We start from the raw sequence: 18,195 nt of genomic DNA on the forward strand, positions 1-18,195 counted from the left end.
CTACAATAAAGAGCAAGGAATATCAGAATACATTATAAAATAAGATTTAAATAGGCATGTGGTAAACAAATCTATGTGTATATGTAGAGCATGTGCAGGGCATTGGTATGTGTGTTTATATTACTATAGGTAAATACAGTTGACTACATCTGTGGAAGAAAACTGTTCAGGAGCAGGTATTCATGTATTACACCATTGTTTGTGTGTGTGTGTGTTTGTATATATACTGTATATATATATATATATATATATATATATATATATATATATATATATATATATATATATATATATATATATACATTTATTAAATAAATGTAGCACCAATTTTCATTTTTCAGGAACACAGTGTAAGAGCCATGGTCCTTCTGAAAGATCTAAAAAGACCTCTACCGTCAGTCGTACCTGGACCATGGAGGAATTGACATCAGAAAATACATTCAGAGAAATGAAAAATAAAAATGGGCTGATGCTTTAAAAAAGTGTTATATTATTGTATATTATTTGTTACTATACTATCTCCTGAGTGAGACATTACAAAGCTGTCTCAGGAATTAGAGCGCAAACAATATACACATACACTCCTACACTGTAGGAAAAAACATGTTATATACACAATTACTAATATCAAAAATAGAATTGTTCTTATAAAAAAATTGAGGATTACATATTAAAACGGTTTTACCATAGAAAGTTGGCATTGAGTGCTGCGTGTATGTGGCATGTTGGCCCTTTAAGACGCTGTCGAGGGAGGGGGTACTGCACGCTGACGCTATCCCTCTCAGGAAGCGGAGAAACCGCTGAGATTCTTTGAGATAGTTTTGTATCCCGAATTTTTTTTTTTACATATATATATATATATATATTTTCATGGTTTAGTTTGTGTTAATAATGCTGGATGGTCGTTCCGATGAGATTCACCAAGGACATATGCAGGCTGCTAGGGATCGGCAGCGGTGAGGAACCCGTCTGGGAAAGTTTGTTTCCCTTCATTAGTTAAGCAGGTTTTGGGACTTATTTTCTCTATGAACTATGAAGTCACTCATTGGTGTAGTATAATTATTTTGAATTTATTTGAAATCCTATTATTTTATTTGAAATGCTGGTATACAATACTATACTGCAACAAGCAAGTATGCTGTATTTACTGTACATTATATTGGCTTTATGCCAGTGTATTGGTACTGTGTGCATTCTTTTCATATTTGTGTGTGCTTGGATACAGTGAGTAAGACTGTACTGCAGTGTAAATTGGGAAATGATTTGTATTGACGTGTTAATCATCGACAACATTTCTTTATTACAATTATATTCATAGTATTGATTGTTGAATGTGGGTTTGGACTTGTTCGATCATGGGCTGTGATATATTGTTCTCGGGTATGTTGCCTATGTCTTGAAACGCTGTTGAAGTTAAGATAGTTTTGTGTGGATGTAGGCCAAGTGCATTTGCACCACTGCTGTGTGTAAATAGTGATAAAAGATACATTATTTACATACCATAGTAATATATATATATATCACTATGGTATGTAGTGCAAGTCTTCTCATATGAGTACACACATTTAAGTTCATATTATAACTAGTGATTTGAGTAACCAACAGTAACAGCTGTCAATCACAGTGATTGTTAAATGACACATCCAGCAGTACTTTTTCAAATATAGGCTCAATACTGAGTTAGGTGTAATGTGAGTTCAGAATCAAAAGGGAAATTGTGGGTTATTTTCAACACGGTAAATGAAATGATGTCAGTTTAGGTACTGAAACTCAATCTGTTGCTAAGTTCTTATTTTCTGCTGTTTTCAAAGATTTCTTTTGGAGTTTAATTCTGACTTTTGTTTGTATTTGGGTTTGTTTTTAACTTTTAACTTTGTTTCACAAAGTTGGTTGGATTTTGGAGCAGTAGTTTTAGTCACTGTTTGACTGTGTTGCAGTGTGTTGTTGATAAACTTTTTTTAACTGGTTGGTAGTCATGTGTTAATTTAGATCACATGGTCACTGTTGTGTAATTTTGGACAAATCATTACATGACAGTGTGACAGACAGTTTCTTTTTTTTTTTTGTAGCATTTTTCCACAAAATACAACCTCACAGAACTTCAAAGTTCCACTGTTATAAATATAGTATATGCTGATATGCACCCTCCTTTTTTCCTAGAGCAATAATATTGACAAGGTTTAGGGGAAAAACAAGTATTGGGGCTTTACATAAGAGGTGCTTTCCCTGCCCTAGAAGTGAGGAGTCAGCACTTAATGCCAACCCCGCAGCACTACAAACCTGCCTGATCGTACTAAAACAAACAAACTAAAAAGAAAAGTCATTCCTCCCCAAAGCTAGGCTAGATAATAAATGATTGGCTGGCAGACGTAAGCAAAACCAGTAGGGACCCAAAGGCATTGGTGAATAAAAACAACACAAAACCAGTTTTCAATTGTGTTTATTAGTTAAGTCACTGTTTTTCTTTTTCCTTGGAGAATGAAACAGGGAGTACAGTCAGTCCAACATAAACATTCTTTTATTTCTATGCCCTGAGGTAATACATTTGGTAGCTGCAATTCTCTCAGGTTTTATCCCCCCCGGAGCAGCATTGCCCCGTGTACAGTTAGTGATGGTCTGCAAGCTGGAATCACAGCTCTGGTGACATCATCATGTATTGCGCAACACAAACCTTTCTTCTTACTGTGTTATGATTCACCACACTCCTGTCACTGCATGACTCAATGGTTTTTCATGATGGTCCTGCACTGTGACTTGGGATGGAGTGCTGTGATTTCTGCCAGTTTAAAAAAGAAAACTCTTCATTGATGCTAACCACCCTACAGTACCCTGCCTAAAATATTAAGCACTGTAAAGGTTTACCTGGTGCTTTGTTAAACTGAGGGTGAAATTATAAAAAATGTGGTTCTTGTCTGGTGTTTTTTGTACTTGCTCTATACTGTGTAAATATCAGGCAAGTGGTATCACTTGGACTGTGGTCTGCAGAAGAAACTGACAGGAATCTGCAAAGCAACACAAAATCATTTTTTCACTGATGATTATCAAGTAGAACCAGTTTTTTTTTTTTTTTTTTTTTTTAAATAAGTATTATTGAGAGGTTACGTGAGTTTGTTGAACATTGTATGCCACTGTGTCACTGCAGAGTGTTCTCTCAAGTCAAGGCTGTAATTACAACATGCTAATTGGAACCTGACAGCTTTACTTGCAGGGGGCAGTTCCACAGACAGGAGAAAAAGATACAAATCTCATCAAAAAATAAACTTTGAAAAAGAAGGATGCAGATCTGAATAATTAATGTTTTTTTTTTTTTATTTCACAATCTGAATGTGTTGTACTTGCTTCTTTAGATATGGTTTAATAAAACTGGCTTCCTCTTTTAAAACAACTACAAACAGACAATAAACATGTAAGAGAGAAGGGAAGTTTGAGAGCTAATCTGATCAGGTCTGATGACACATTTGGAAAAACACTTTTAATTTTTTTTTAAACATTTCCACATTCGGAAAATAATCCAGGCAGGAGAGGCGATGACCTATCAAAAGCAGCTCAATTAATACAGGAACTGCTACAGCAGACTCTGTATAAGTTTGATTTTGTGTCTATCTATAAGCAGCTCTGCACTCGGTGATCATCGGCTGGTGAAAGGCATGCAAAGGAGAGTGAATATTTCTCTCTCTTAAAATCCCTTCTCCAGCTGGATTTCATTGTCATTATTTTAGTTCATATGTAGAAATGCTGAAAGTGGGACTGGGCCAAAAGTACCAAATCCTCCTTTTAACCTTTGATAACTTCAGAAACACAAAACCAAGTTCAAAGGCTAGAAAAAATAAATATAGTAACAATATTATGTATAAAAATAACATTTTCACATATGGCTATGTTAGGGAAAGAACTTGCCACAGTATGAAGGTATTTGGTATCAAGCCACTAAAGTGTTCCCCAGTTACTATGACAGCAGAATGGTTTGCTAAACTTGCAATTACAATTACAGGGCTATTTTGTGCAATTACAATTATGCTGCAGTAATTACAAATATTCTAAAAAGCAACATAAACAACTACCCACATTAACATGTTTATGTATTCTAAATAACCAAGCAATAATGGCACCAATACAGAAGCGCACTGTGTAACTTAATAATCAAACAAATGGGGTCACTAAAGGTGGTTGAAAATACAAGAATAATGACCGTATGACCAATAAATGCATAATTTGAAGTTAATCAATTATATGGTTTAAATACAATTACAACTGCAGTTACGCAGGTTGGCCAAGGTTCAACTACTATTGAATGAATTACAAATTACACAATTACAATTGTAATGGACCCTGGTGTTCACCTTTACTGGCAGGCATGTACAGAGCCTCCCAGATTGTCAGCATAATGTTTGTGTGCTGCTGTGTGACTGGATATAACGTGGGCATGCAACTATCCTCACTGGGAGAATAGAATAGAAGCAGTTTGCGGAATACAAAACTAGCAAATTCCAGTTTTATAAACCAAAACTGACTAGTGACTCATGAAACAGCAGAACCCACTAAATCTGAAGCTAAAAAGGAAACAAGCCACCAGAGTTGGGGTCAATTCAATTTTTCCATTTCTAATCCCAATTCCCTTTTTAATCAATTCAAATTCCCATTCCAATCATTTTACAACAAAGGCTTTGTTGAGCAAACAAATACTGTATACAACTTAATGAACTTGTCAAGTAACCTTATAAAGCCTATGGCATAAACCTCACTAAAGACTATGTTGTAAAACAGAATAGGAATTGGAATTGTATAAAAGGGAACTGGGATTGGAAATGGAATTGGAATTGAAAAAATGGCATTGACCCCAACTCTGTGAGCCACTGAAGCACACACTACACATCAAACCCTACTAAGTATATAGTAAAGTAAAAACCAAGCAGTAATTCTGGCTTTGGATCTGCTGGTGACTCTCCTCTCTCAGTTGCAATTAATGATCTAATCCAAACCCTGGTGGAATTGGCACCTGCTTTATCTATAGTAGACATGCCTGACCTTAAAGATGCCCTGATAGGTGACTTTCAACTATGAGGTGACTGTATTTAAAGTAAAAAAAGGGCATGTGTGGATAGTGCCAAAACATGTTCAATAGAGTTGAGAACAAATGTGTGTGTGATCATTACTGTGCATAATGAACACATCCGCTCCCCTGGCTGTGATTTTTATTTAATCCGGCTGCAATATGCTCTGCATTTCATAGAGAAGTGTGAAATAGGCTATCTTGATTTGGTTAGCCACATTCGTACTTTTAAAGCAACTGAGAAGCTGTCATTTGTTTGTAAACTTTACAGAATCATGGCAAAGGAGTGGACTTCAAATCGAGTGAATGAAAAAGTATATAAACAGGAAAAAGAGCTCATTTGAAAGTGTCATAACCAGAAGTATCGAATTCACAAGAGTAACAGTACTGTACCCACACTCATGAAGTGTTTGTGTGTGCACCTCCCTTTCTGTTTTTTCTGTGAACAGTGTGTGCATGCGCACATTGTGTGATACAGTCACTCACTCTCTGTGAATCTCCTTTTTCCCCAGATGCCCCCACTGAGCGCAGGGAGGAGCATATGGATTATGGGGAAGGGACTTTGGACAACAGTGCAAGAGGCATGACACTAATACAGGTGAGCGAGGAAGGAGAGATGTAATAATTAATGGGATTATAAATGGAAATAAAAGTTATGGTCTAAAGATTTGGGTTATACCCAATAAAACCCTGATTTTTCCTTCAAGTGGAATTTTTAAAATTGGGGTTAAATATTATTAAATCCAGAAATGGTGTAAATAAGAAACATATGTATAAATACCGGTGTTGACTCAGGTAGGGGCGAAATTACAGGTAGATAGATTACGTTTACAATTCGGCATGCCTAAAATTCAAAGGTAGAGACAGCACACAGTCACGATAAAGAATCAAGAAGTGCACTTAACATATTTAATGACTGGTGAAATACAATTCAGAGCTGCTGCAGTATGTCCACTGTTTGTCATTTCAAACATTTTCACAAAATAAACATTAAACTTTAAAGCTACAGTGTGCAGTGCAAAAGCACATCATGAAAAACACTAGAATAAAAGTCGCTGCATTTAAAAAATATATAAACACGTGAAATTTTCAGTCTACTAAAATAAATGGCTTTACATAATCTCTGGAGTGTCCAGTGTGAAAACACAACACAAAATAATTAATTTGCGTAGAAGTAGCACTAAATAATTAAAATTCCCCTCAGTATTTCCCCTCAAGCATTTTTATTAAAAACCTTAAATTAATGGTGAAAGCTCAAAGTTTTTTGGAGGGGGAGGGGACCGATAGTGCCGTTATAGTAGAACTGACAGACAGTTTCTTGTTTAAACCCAATTTGGAAGGGTATGTTTTCTCAGCCGTTTCAAAACCGATCGGTATGCCATGTGGCACGCTTGGTATCTGTGTCACGGAGAATCTTTTTTGGTATAGATTGTGAAAATCCGTTTGGTAGTTTTAAAGTTACAGAATGGAGTAAAAATTAAGTTTTTAACTTTTTTTGTATTGGGGGTGTTTTATCGGGTTTTATCGGTTAAAAGCGAAAATCAGAAGCCCTATATATAATGTATACTGTACATAACCCAGGTGGCGAGAGGATGTTGGCATGTTGGCTAGACCTCCTTTTGCATATCAGAGCTGAGGTTAATTACAAACTAGAACAGAGTTTTCTCTAAAGCAATGTTGGTTTTTCAAGCAAATCAGGGTTTTAAAACTTATACCTCGATTATTTTTTTTGTTTTATTATTTTTGTTTCATTGAAGTTTACTGGGACACAGCATTTAGTTTTCTTGTGGCCACAGAGTTTAATGAAGGACAGTTTTGGTACAATAATGCTACAGTTTATACCCTGACCTATGTTGTTCCTTTACTCCTCCACTCCTGTGGTTTCACGTTATGTTGCCTTCCAGAGGAAGTTTATCTCAACTCTGTGACACCTCTGACCTGCATGTGTATTCAAAGATGAGTAGAGTACTTTGAGTCCTAAATGAGAAAATTAAAACAGCTGGCATTGTAATCTCCAACATTAAATTCAGGTTCAAACTTCACAAAATGAACCCACCAGTGTTGCAAGATCAAACCAATCGGAGCAAGAACTCCATATCATGTTCTGGATTAAATCAGCATCCCTGATGAAATGGGTAAATGGATTGCTTGTGTTTCTTTAAAAGTCTTGAACATGCAAAAGTTAGCACGGCACAATATAACTGGTTGAGTGAGAACTACACTACGTGTAAAGTGCCAGTAACTGTCGTTGGTTATTAGTCGTTTAGTATCACTAAGAGAGTTTGGAACCTCAGTGTAGAACATGGGGCTGGGCTGGATTATAATGGGATTGTGTTCTGTGGCTCAGGATGAAGGGATGAGCCTGGAGGAGAGTCTCGGTGAGGAGGAGCGAGCCAGACGGAAAGCAGAAAAACGGCGGGCCAAAAAAAAGGTGAGTGTGTCTGAGTTGTGTTCTTGAGACTATGATCTGACATGATAACCAAAAGAAGCTCTCCTGCTCCAGGTCCCCTGCTAGTGGAGGCCTCATGACATCATTAGGCTTTCTGGTCAAAGTTAAAAGCAAGACTTTTGGATCACTTATCCAGGATTGAAGTTTAGTGCAAACATCACCTTTTTTTAATACATTGCTTTTCATTAACTTTCGTTCAGTGTACCTTTTTTTTTTTATAAAAAAAGTTTTTGCGCTGGAGTAAAACATTAAATAAATAATAAGATACAGTTCTAAATTGAAAATATTTAGGTGACATCCCCTTGTTTAGATGACATCCCCTTGTTTTCAAATTGTATTTTTGATCACTCTTTCTGATCTTACCCAAAATGCACAGCCCGTAAGGTTTCTCTGCCTCCTTATACAGATTAACACAGGGTTTCTGTGTGGACGTACTTTGTGTACATAGTTGCAGTTGTGATGAATACAAACACATAAACAGATCAGCTGCAGCACAGGGCACCCTGCAGTCGTGCAGTACCTGCTTTGCTTTGGTAGCGAGGCGGGGAGCAGTGGAAGCTGAATGTCCTGAGTCATCCACATTGGAACGGATGAATTCTATGATTTCAAAGTGTGTGGAAGGGGTATTACACCAATTCACTCCCTTCAAACGCATTCACTTCTGACGTCAGCCTTAACATTGAGGAACTATTCTAGCAGTTTTATCTCAGAATTCACTCGTTGCCTGCTGAATTAATAGCAGTGGATGGGAGTCTTCATTGTACCGCTGTGAGGGCTTGGTTGATTCTGCTTGGGGAAGGCTTCTCACTACAGTTAACACTGTATTTGTTTTGGATTTCAGCGACAGAGGGAAAGAAAGAAACTGGAAAAGGTAAAAGAGAGCGAAGACAACGAGCAGGTAAACAATGCCTCACCAAATACATAAATATAAAGATCTAAATAAATAAATAACTACAAAAAAAGATTAAACAGGCATGATCAGGACAGTATTTTCAACATTGTCCATTTGGCAGTTTCACCACTGTGGCCACTGTTCTCAGCTCGGCCCTGAATCCGTGTTAAACGGATTTAAATGTGAGGCGAGCTCAGCACTAATAGAAAGTGTGTTTAGTGGCTAAGGCAGGGGCACTAGGTTCCACCACCTCTCGCTCAGTGAGACCGTGTTCTCTCTGGGGCATGATGGTAGTTGTATTGTCGCAGTATGAGGAAGCCGACAGCACTAGCTGTCCTATACCTCTGTGTTAACAGCACTGTGTGTGTTTGTGTGTTTACAGGAGGAAGAAGAAGAGGAAGACGAGGAGGAGGAGGAGAGTGAGAGTGAGGAGGAGGCTGAGGAGGTGAGAGAGCCGGTCTCGCACAGCATGGGGAGAGCCACACAGCCGCTGGCTGCCACAGGGAACAAGAACAACCACCAATCCAACCCCAGCTCCACCGAGGAGGTAAGCTGGAGGGTTGTGCTTCCACCATAGAGACCCAGAATTCAGGGTTTATTAAACAGGAAGCTGTTGTATGGTTCTGCACGGGAGATAACTGTTGTAGAATTATACACATGAACATACATGCATATCTGGTTGTGTTTATAGAGATTTGTTATAGAACTTTTTTTTTTTTTTTTTTATAAATTTAGTTTTGTAGTATATTATTGTGATCTGTAAGAGAATTCAATAATGTGTTAATAATTCTGTTATATGAAGCATTTATATATAATATATTGCTTCAGTTTAATTCAGGATGAAACCGTGCTTACTGTATGTGTTCCGTCTTTCTACCAGGAGCTGGAGTGGGATGTAAACAGCGCCTTTGTAGCCAATGCTGCCAGTCACATCAAACCAAAGAGCCGAACCAAAATGAGTAGCAAATCCAAAGAAAACAAAGAGAATGAGGCCAAAACTGGAGAGGTTAGTCTGGGGGCAAATGATGTTCTATTCACAGTGCAGTTCACCTGTTTTCTTTTTAGCAAATATTTGTAGTACCATGTTATAAAAAAATATTTTTAAGTAATTGCAGGTTTCTAAAAACTGTTCAAAGCAATATTTGAAAAAAGCGAACGAGAGCTCAGGTAGTGGAAGCCCTTCAGAATTAGAGGAATAATCCACACTGACATGCTGCATCTGTTTCAGGTGAATGGTACAGACACAGGCATAAAGAGGAGCACACCTTTGGCAGGTAATAGATTCAACGTTTATTATTATTATTTGGTCATATAGCAGACACTTTTATCCAAAGCGAATTACAGAGACTAGGGGGGGAACTATGTATCAACAACTGCTGCTGCTGGGTCACTTACAATAGGACCTTGGTTTTATGTCTCAGCCGAAGGACGGAGCACAAGGAGGTTAGACAGTGAGTCAGTGGCTGGGATTGAACTGGGAACCTCCTGGTAACAAGCCCTTTTCTTTAACCACTGGACCACCAAGCCTCCATTTTCTTTCTGTCTTTGTAGCTGTTTACTGTGTTTAACTAAGAAAAGCAGAAGTTTGCCACTATCGCACCTCAGTGTTTACAGGATGCTCTGTTGTCATGTGGCATGATAATGGTGTTTAAATTGTTTACTGCTATCTTTACTGTACTTCCCATCGTGCCCAAGCTGCTGCAACAAGTTGTTATATTGACTCTTTTGTTGGTCTCTACTGTACATTGTGTACACTTTCAAAAGTTCAAAGAACTCTCTTGCTTAACATAATTGAATGCCTTGTCTTGATTTTTATTAAAACAAATTCAGACAAAAGACACAAATGATATCCGGCAGATCTCCTAAAATGACCTATGTGAAAGATGCACACATTCTGGAAATGTGTATTTCTTTAAGAGTATTTTTTTTCATAGCTCTTAGTGAACAAAACAAATTGCCAAACGCCTTTTGCCCTCTCAATGCTGCACCTCATAAAGGCATGCAGTCGACATGTTTTCAGTGTCAGTTGCACACTCGTGGAGTTGACCGGAAGTTTAGCATTCAGGTATCTGCAAAAAGAACTTGATGCATGTCCTTCACTTATAGCTTAAAATGAAATACCATTATATTGTCAGCTTGATGTACTTTATGTTCTGAATTATGTATGGGGGCAATAGGGCACAGTTACCTACAGTATCTACTGCATGCTGTTTGTCTAACAGCCTCTACCAACAAACCCTTTGATTCGAGGGTCCTCAGGTAATCCATTAGCCGTTACAAAAGCTTGTTCTTGGTGCTATGCCGTCAAAAGAAAAAGAAGATTTTTTTAAGAAATGTTGTTTACTCTCCACGCAAGTTCAAGCACCTTTGCTATGTTTTTTTTTCTGTGTTGAAATACGATTCTCCTGTAAGAGAGCAAGCCGTGCATCTGTCCTTTCTCACCTCACAGAAGGCCCTTTACATAATCGTATGTCTTTTAGCCGTTTACCAGGAAGGACCATCTAGACATTTTGCTCTGCCATGACTTAATATAGACTAGCCTTTTTAAAAATTGCACCTGCTTTCAGGATTCAAGATTCCTATCCCTCTGTCGTGACCACCTAATGACTTACTAAAATGGTCTTTCTGGGCTGCCAAAGATTATTCAAAATGTCTTTAAATTTAAAAAAAAGAGCGACAGAGTGGGCCAGGGAGGGTGCCTTCATTATTATTAGATGGTGTTCCGTAAGTCTTTTTCTTTTCTCTCAGAAAAAGGGATCAAGTTGGTGGAGCAAGGACAGTATTCTCAGGCAGTCACTATGTTTACAGAAGCAATCAAATATGATCCAAAGGATTACAGGTATGATGCTGCTGGTGCTTCTGCTGCTGTATTTGGACAGCCTCTGTTTTAGTAACAGTATAGTATTTAATCATTCTTGCATTGCGCTCTCTCTCTCTCTGGACAGGTTTTTTGGGAATCGCTCGTACTGTTATGAATGTGTGGAGCAGTACAACTCTGCACTCGCTGATGCTGAAACATCAATCCAACTTGCTGCTGATTGGCCAAAGGGCTATTTCCGGAAAGGGAGAGCATTAATGGGGATGAAGGTCCGTTTGTTTGTATGTCTATCTTATCTTTTGCAGTCGGTTGTAAAAATTAAAAAAAAAAATCAATGCTTAACTTCTGAGCAGCTCTTCTCTCTGATCCCAGTGTCTGTCTGCAAAGGCTGTTCAACAGGATTCCAGTTTTGTCACTGGAGCCGTGAAAAGGATGATTGATAGAGAGCCGAGGATAGTGCTGACCTGTTTGTGTGTGGGGTTGTTTTAGAGGTACAGCGAGGCAGTGAAAGCCTTGAGTGTGGTGCTGAAGCTGGACCAGAACTGTGAGGATGCTGTGAATGAGATCTTCAACTGCAGAGTCCTTCATCTCATGGTACGTCTTCATCTAGTTATCCTGTTAAGACTGGGGTGAGGGTCCTCTCTTAGTGTGGAGAGCAGGTTAGATTCTCACAGCAAGACGATGGACTGACCACAGGGCACGCTGGTAGGATCCTTCATTCGGATATTGAAAAAGGTGTTCAAATGGCTGAAGCTGGGTTATGCAAGTTATAGCATGAACTGTTCTCTGAAATGATCCTTTAATGATTTTACTTTTTAAATCATTTGAAATTACTATTTGATTTTAGTTTTAAATGATCTCATTTATTTATCTGAAAAACAAAAATGATATAATGACACACATCAATTTTTTTTTTCCCTCTCTGTGTGTCTCAGGAGCTGGGGTTTAAACTGCAGCAGAGCATTCTCCTCTTAAACAGGTTCACCACAGTGCAGGGAGTCCTGGCCTCTCCTGAAGCTGCCAAAGGTAAGCACTACTCTTCATTGCCACAGGGGGGAGCCAGAGGTTGGCGCTAAAATAAAGCCTCTGGGTTTGTTTCATTTTTTTTATAAACAATTGTATGAGTTTTTGCTTTTTAACCCTCATTGAGGATACATGCCATTGTCCTGACATTTCCTTTATTGGGAGACTCTTGAGTAGGCTGGTAAGGTAAATTGGTCTGTTCTAAAGAGCTAAAGAGAGTCAGCATCACCTAATATGTATAACCTAATATAACCTTCCCTGTGTTTTTTATTGTCTTTAGCAAAGTCCGCCATAAAATAGCTCTGGGGGCGCATCCAGTAAAAGCACTCACGGAGAGTGCAGGATGCGCCCTATAGTCTGGACGTCGCGAGTTCAAGTCCAGGCTATTCCTTTGCCGACTGAGGACGGGAGCTCGCAGGGGGCGGTGCTCAATTGGCCGAGCGTCGTCCGGGGGAGGGAGGGTTAGGTCGGCCAGGGTGTCCTCGGCTCACCGCGCACCAGCGACCCCTGTAGTCTGGCCGGGCGCCTGCGGGCTTACCTGTAAGCTGCCCGAGAGCTGCGTTGTCCTCCGACGCTGTAGCTCTTGGGTGGCTGCATGGTGAGTCCTCAGTGTGAAAAAAAAGCGGTCGGCTGATGGCACATGCTTCGGAGGACAGTGTGTGTTCGTCTTCGCCCTCCTGAGTCAGTGCAGGGGTGGTAGCGGTGAGCTGAGCATAATAAAATAATTGGGCATTTCAAATTGGGAGAAAATAATACAAATAATTGGCAATGACTAAATTAAAAAAAAAAAAAAAAACAAACAAAAAAAACGGCTATGCAATGGGAGTCTAATTTCTAATTTCCATGCCTGCTTTTGTACTGATTCTTGAAAGGTTATTGTATTCACATTAATTGCCATGGCTACACGAAGAATATCTGATTGTAGTAAAATTGAGGAAAAATGTGCAAGGGTAAGATATGTAGGACAGGTTACCTACAGCAAATCACCCAACTTTTTCAAATGTTTTATTTTTTTATTTATTTATTTTTTTTATATGGACTTAGGCATTGAGTACACATTCTAAGAGGGCAATCCTGCCTCTCCGTACTGCACATTCTGTCTGCTGTATGAACGTGGCACAATTCTCTTACACCTTTTTTTTTTTTCTTTGTTTGAAGTGGCAGCTGACCTGGACTCTTTGCTGGACCAATCTAGGTAAGAACTGTTTTCATATTTAGCATCAAATCTTGAGCAATCAGTAAATCTTTTCTTTTATTTTATGTAAAAACAATCCACTAATACAAATTCTGTGAAACTAATTAACTAAATTTAAATGTATATTTACTGTGGGGTGTTTTTCTAAAAAGTTATTTTGTACACTTGACTCCCTTATGGTACAAGAGCGTATTCTTGTGGGCACTTTGGATGACAAATCTGCTCACTTGATGCTTTGTCCTTTGTCTTTAAGTGAGTTGATTTCTGGAGTAGGTAAGAAACTGGTAGGAGTCTGACTCCTGTCTGTGTTTTCTCCCAGAAACCCTTGTGCCTCTCTCTGGGTGGGGAACGTGACGGTTGATGTAAAGGAGAAACAGCTGCGAGACCTGTTCAAAAGGTAGGGGGCGCTCCATGCAGGGTTTTTTTTCCGTTTTACAGCTAACCTTTATCCTTCTGTAGAACTGTCCCATTCCTGTGTGGCGTTTCTTAATTTTGCCGTCTGGGACACCCTTTACAGTACACTCCCCTGATACCTATTCCTCCCTCTCTGCAGTTATGGAGAGATCGACAGTATTCGTGTTCTCCATGAGAGATTCTGTGCCTTTGTGAATTTCATAAGCGCAACGGCAGCGGCCACAGCAATGGAGAAGCTGCAGGTCAGTCCCTTGACCAAACACTCTTTACTAAAGTGAAACTGTAAACATACATTTCGTTTTTCACATAAAACATTTAAACAAACAGAAAGCAAGTCATGTACAACAAAGTTCATCTTTAAACAAAATGGAATTGTGATGTTCTCTCTGCTGTTCCAGGGCAAGGAGATTGAGAGCACCAGGCTGGTGATCCGCTACCCAGACAGACGACCCCAGCGAGACCCCGCTTCACCACAGAGGCCCGCAGTCTTGCCGGTACCAGCGCCTGCACAGCCTGCCAAACCCCAGTCAGCAGCCACTTCCACCACTGGGTAACCTACCCAGCATGCACTGCTTCAAATCTTACTCTAGCCAGGGCTCTGTGCCTGCACTTACACTCCCTCACCACTGGGGGAATCACCAATTGTGTTTAATATCAAGCCCATTGTGTAAATGCTTAATGAATTTATTGTTGTCCAGTTCTGAAATAAGGGGATCTAGAACCAAGGTATTTTGCATTATTAGTCGTATCTGTCGTATTGCTTTTCTAGGGGTAGTCTGATTTATATATGTTTCTCTCTGCTCAGGCCAAGGCGCAGAGGTCCCGTTCATGGAGATGAGTGTTACTTCTGGAGAACCACCGGCTGCCATTTTGGTGACAAGTGCCGCTTCAAACACATTCCTGATCACCGCGGGAGGGACAAGAAGCCTTGGCAGTCCTGAGAATCTGTGCTGTGCACACTGCCACAGGGCGGGAGGGACGGGGGGTGGGAGCGGGGTAAAAGTGTGATCGTTAAAGTGTGTCTGGTAGGTGGACACAGATGTTTGGGTATTTTTGAATGGTGTTTAGGGGAGGGTACCCCTAAATCACAATTCTTGGTTGTCCACCCAACAGCACACTCACCAGCCCATTCTTCCATAATAATAATGTGTCTAAATGATTTTAGAAAGACTTCCTGTTAAGATCTCAGTCGCACAGTACAGTATTTAAATTGCAAAGCAAGGTCTTGAAAGACTCTCAAAGTGCTTTAATCCCAAATAGATCTTTTGTTTTAGAGACGTCCAAGACAAGCCCATAGACACACACTTGAGTTGGGTTAGTGTTCGTGGTTGGGAGATCATGGGCTATGAAGGTAATGAAACAAAACTAGACTACCAGAGCAATAGTATTGCACTTTCATTTAAAAAAATGTGCTTAGACTTCCTGTGGAATCCACAGAACAAGTGCCTTCCATTATCTTTCTAGCTCTATCTATCTATCTATGTATGTGTGACTGTATGCATGCGGGTGTGTTTTGGCGTACTATTTAAGTCTTTTTACATTATAAAGATGAACTTACTTTCTTTTAACCTTTGCACTCCTGATTGGGAGCAGGTGACCCACTCGATCAACTCTAGAGATGGTGTGCGCGGCCCCATCACTTCCACTTTGTAAATAGAAAGCTTAATGCTGCTGTTTCAATAGCACTATTCCAAAATACCCCAACCCCTTTCCCCTAAAATTTAGTGTTTCGTTAAAAATAAGAGATGCGAAACCTGTGTAGCCAAAAGCCGCTGCTTGGTGTTGACTCTAGAAGCGGACTGAAAGAATCTTTTTTGCGAGGACAGAGCTGCTAATTACCAGCAGTTCAAATCAGAATCAGCGAACCTCTTTCAGGGGTATTGTGAAACACTACTGTCTATAGACTGGGCCTGGGTGTGGATTTCTAGATCCCAGCAATGGAGCATTGTCCCTTCCACACTATCTATAATCTTGGCACTGGCATAATTCATAGAAAATAGCAGTTACAAAAATTAATTTGTGTGTTTCAGTATGGTATTTTTGTTCCCATGCATTCCCCAATATAATCTATGCAAGAGCACTTTTAAACGGGGAAATGGTGGGTTCAATTAAGTTTCCCTTTGTAGACTTATTAGGATGCTGTGGAAAATGTTTCTTGTTTAAGTTACTGTAACTGGTATGAAAACTTACTTCAGAACCTTGCTACTGTAATACTGGATTCAGGCCACCAGGTGTCAGGATCAGTCCTATAATTACCCCCACCCCGCCCCACTTCTGGTACAGCAGAGAGCTCAAAGCATTGCACCACCATAAGGATGGAAATTAAAGACTAAAAGACTGAGTCCTATGACCGCCCCTCCCCTTAAAGGTACAGTAGCATTTGCAGAGTAATAAAAACCCCTTTACTAATGGTCTGCACTCAAAGTTTCACAACTTATCACTAGATTTATTTTGCACGTTTTTATCAGTATATGAACCATAGCTTTTTTTTCTGCACACGGTGTGTTTGTTAATAGCCTGTATTAATCCTAAAACTGATTGACTACTGCAGAGAAGTTAATTTACAGTTAGGCTATGTGTTTGTTGTTTTCTTATTGTTTAGGAGATATTACACAAAGTTTTTGCAACCAGAGCTTTTCTGAGGATGCGTAACTAAAGTTGTTTTCATTGTGGGGCTGTTTATTTTGCAGTTTCACTTTTGAATTCCTGGTGTGTTCCTATTCTTTAATGGACAGTGGGGAGATATAACACTGAACATGTTGTGTCTAGCTTAGCTAGGTCAATTACTTTGTGCTTGCTTTTTGGAGACATGCAAAGAAATCAGATTCAACGTACCCCTCTTTGGAAGTAAAAACACAGTTAAAATCCCATTTAAAAAAATCAAAATAATCCTTTAAAGGGAAAGTGATTTTTAGCTACAGTATTTCTTTTTTTGCACATGCCTGTTGATTTTTTTTCTTCCTTTTATTTATGTATTTATTTTCGTGCTTGAAGCCCCAGTTGCCCATCCCATACTGCTGTGGGCTTGTATTAGGGAGCTAACAGACCAATCTAATGGGACCAGCTGCAGTGCAAACAGAACTGTACCGTTACCTCCCACATGTACAGTGGTTCAAAAGACATTTGACTCTCCCCCCCCCCCCCCCCTGAAGAACAGATTACAGTGATATTTCTCAAACCCTTACCCAGAGGTTTACTATCATGAAGGTTTCTGGGCAAACACTGTTTTATGTTTTGTTTTTTTATACTGAAGCTGATATTTCTAAGCGGTTTGTTGTGGTAAGTTGAGAATAGAACACTGTAAACAGGCAGGCTGCATCGTTTCAAATAGGTACATTCTTACATTCATTCTGTTTCCCGTAAGTGTTACTTAATGTGTCTGTCTGCACTGCTGCCAAAATGTAAATAATGCATAAAATGTATTTTAAGCTTTTTGTTTCGTCTGCTTGTGAATGTTTGTTTGTTTGTTTGTTTGTTTGTTTGTTTGTTTGTTTGTTTGTTTTTAAAGGGTCAGTGGTGGTGGTCAGTGTGCCACTCTGCTGTGTACTGGAGAATAATAATAAAGACCATATTGAACAAAAAAAACAAGGAATCACAAACATGCTGTTCCTGTTAGGCTTCTGTTAGGCTTCTACTAGGCTGAAGGATTTTTTTTTTAAGTCTAAGAAAAATAGTAGGGTTCGGGGAGGGATGTTATACTGTGGTTAGGTTTATTTTGTGGTCTGTTTGTTGCCAGGAATAGAGACAAGTAGCATACAGGGATGGAAATTACTTCCATTGCATAGCAGTGCATTCTCGGTTTTACTATGAGTTTAATAAGACATACCTGAGCTTGGTACGGAAACACTGTGGCTAATCAAACTCGAAATATAACCTGGAATGGGCGACATTGCTGTGCAATAGGAGTCTTACTTTCGTCCCTGGTGTGTGGAAGTATGTGGATGTTTGTGTGTGTGTGTGTGTGTGTATATATATGGTATTTCATAGATTACAGGTTTATCATTTCATATAAATTACCATTGTCTTTTGTATTATAACTTACATTTTTTCACCCAAATTGAAGCCATCACTACAGTTACTTAACTTATCCCACTGTTGATTAGATTACATTGTGGGTTATTGCACTGCCTGAATTCTTCACTGTGCGGTTTCAGCCTTTACAATAAAAGATCCATTATAACTGGTTCAGTTTGTGAGTGGTGATTTATCCACTATTGCAGCTCCATGATGCTTACCTGCTTTACATTGTGAGCCCCACTGGAGTCTATTGTGAAATACAAATTTACACCGAATCTCTTTTTAGATGTGTGGTTTTAAAACCGAGTTTCAACAAGCCTCTACTGGGTTTGAAACG

At 39.2% G+C, this 18,195-nt stretch overlaps 1 protein-coding gene across 3 annotated transcripts; it reads left to right on the plus strand.

Moving 5' to 3' along the window:
* Positions 1–748: 748 nt before the first annotated feature.
* Positions 749–18,024, plus strand: LOC117414828 (general transcription factor 3C polypeptide 3-like). 3 transcript variants are annotated; one of them, XM_059026312.1, is made up of 16 exons: positions 749–995; positions 5,563–5,648; positions 7,398–7,481; positions 8,341–8,397; positions 8,774–8,938; positions 9,272–9,397; positions 9,620–9,665; positions 11,140–11,230; positions 11,337–11,478; positions 11,699–11,803; positions 12,145–12,235; positions 13,391–13,427; positions 13,747–13,824; positions 13,981–14,083; positions 14,240–14,335; positions 14,647–18,024. In XM_059026312.1, the coding sequence occupies exons 1-16, from the start codon at positions 899–901 to the stop codon at positions 14,677–14,679; spliced, it is 1,437 nt and encodes a 478-aa protein (XP_058882295.1). In that variant the 5' UTR covers positions 749–898; the 3' UTR covers positions 14,680–18,024. The 3 variants fall into 3 exon arrangements, with proteins under 3 accessions (XP_058882295.1, XP_033880533.3, XP_033880534.3); XM_034024642.3 differs by having other exon boundaries at positions 750–995; positions 14,240–14,391; XM_034024643.3 differs by having other exon boundaries at positions 750–956; positions 14,240–14,391.
* The last annotated feature ends 171 nt before the right edge of the window (positions 18,025–18,195 follow it).

This window comes from Acipenser ruthenus, chromosome 7, assembly GCF_902713425.1.
Source record: "Acipenser ruthenus chromosome 7, fAciRut3.2 maternal haplotype, whole genome shotgun sequence".
In the NCBI taxonomy this organism is placed as follows: domain Eukaryota; kingdom Metazoa; phylum Chordata; class Actinopteri; order Acipenseriformes; family Acipenseridae; genus Acipenser; species Acipenser ruthenus.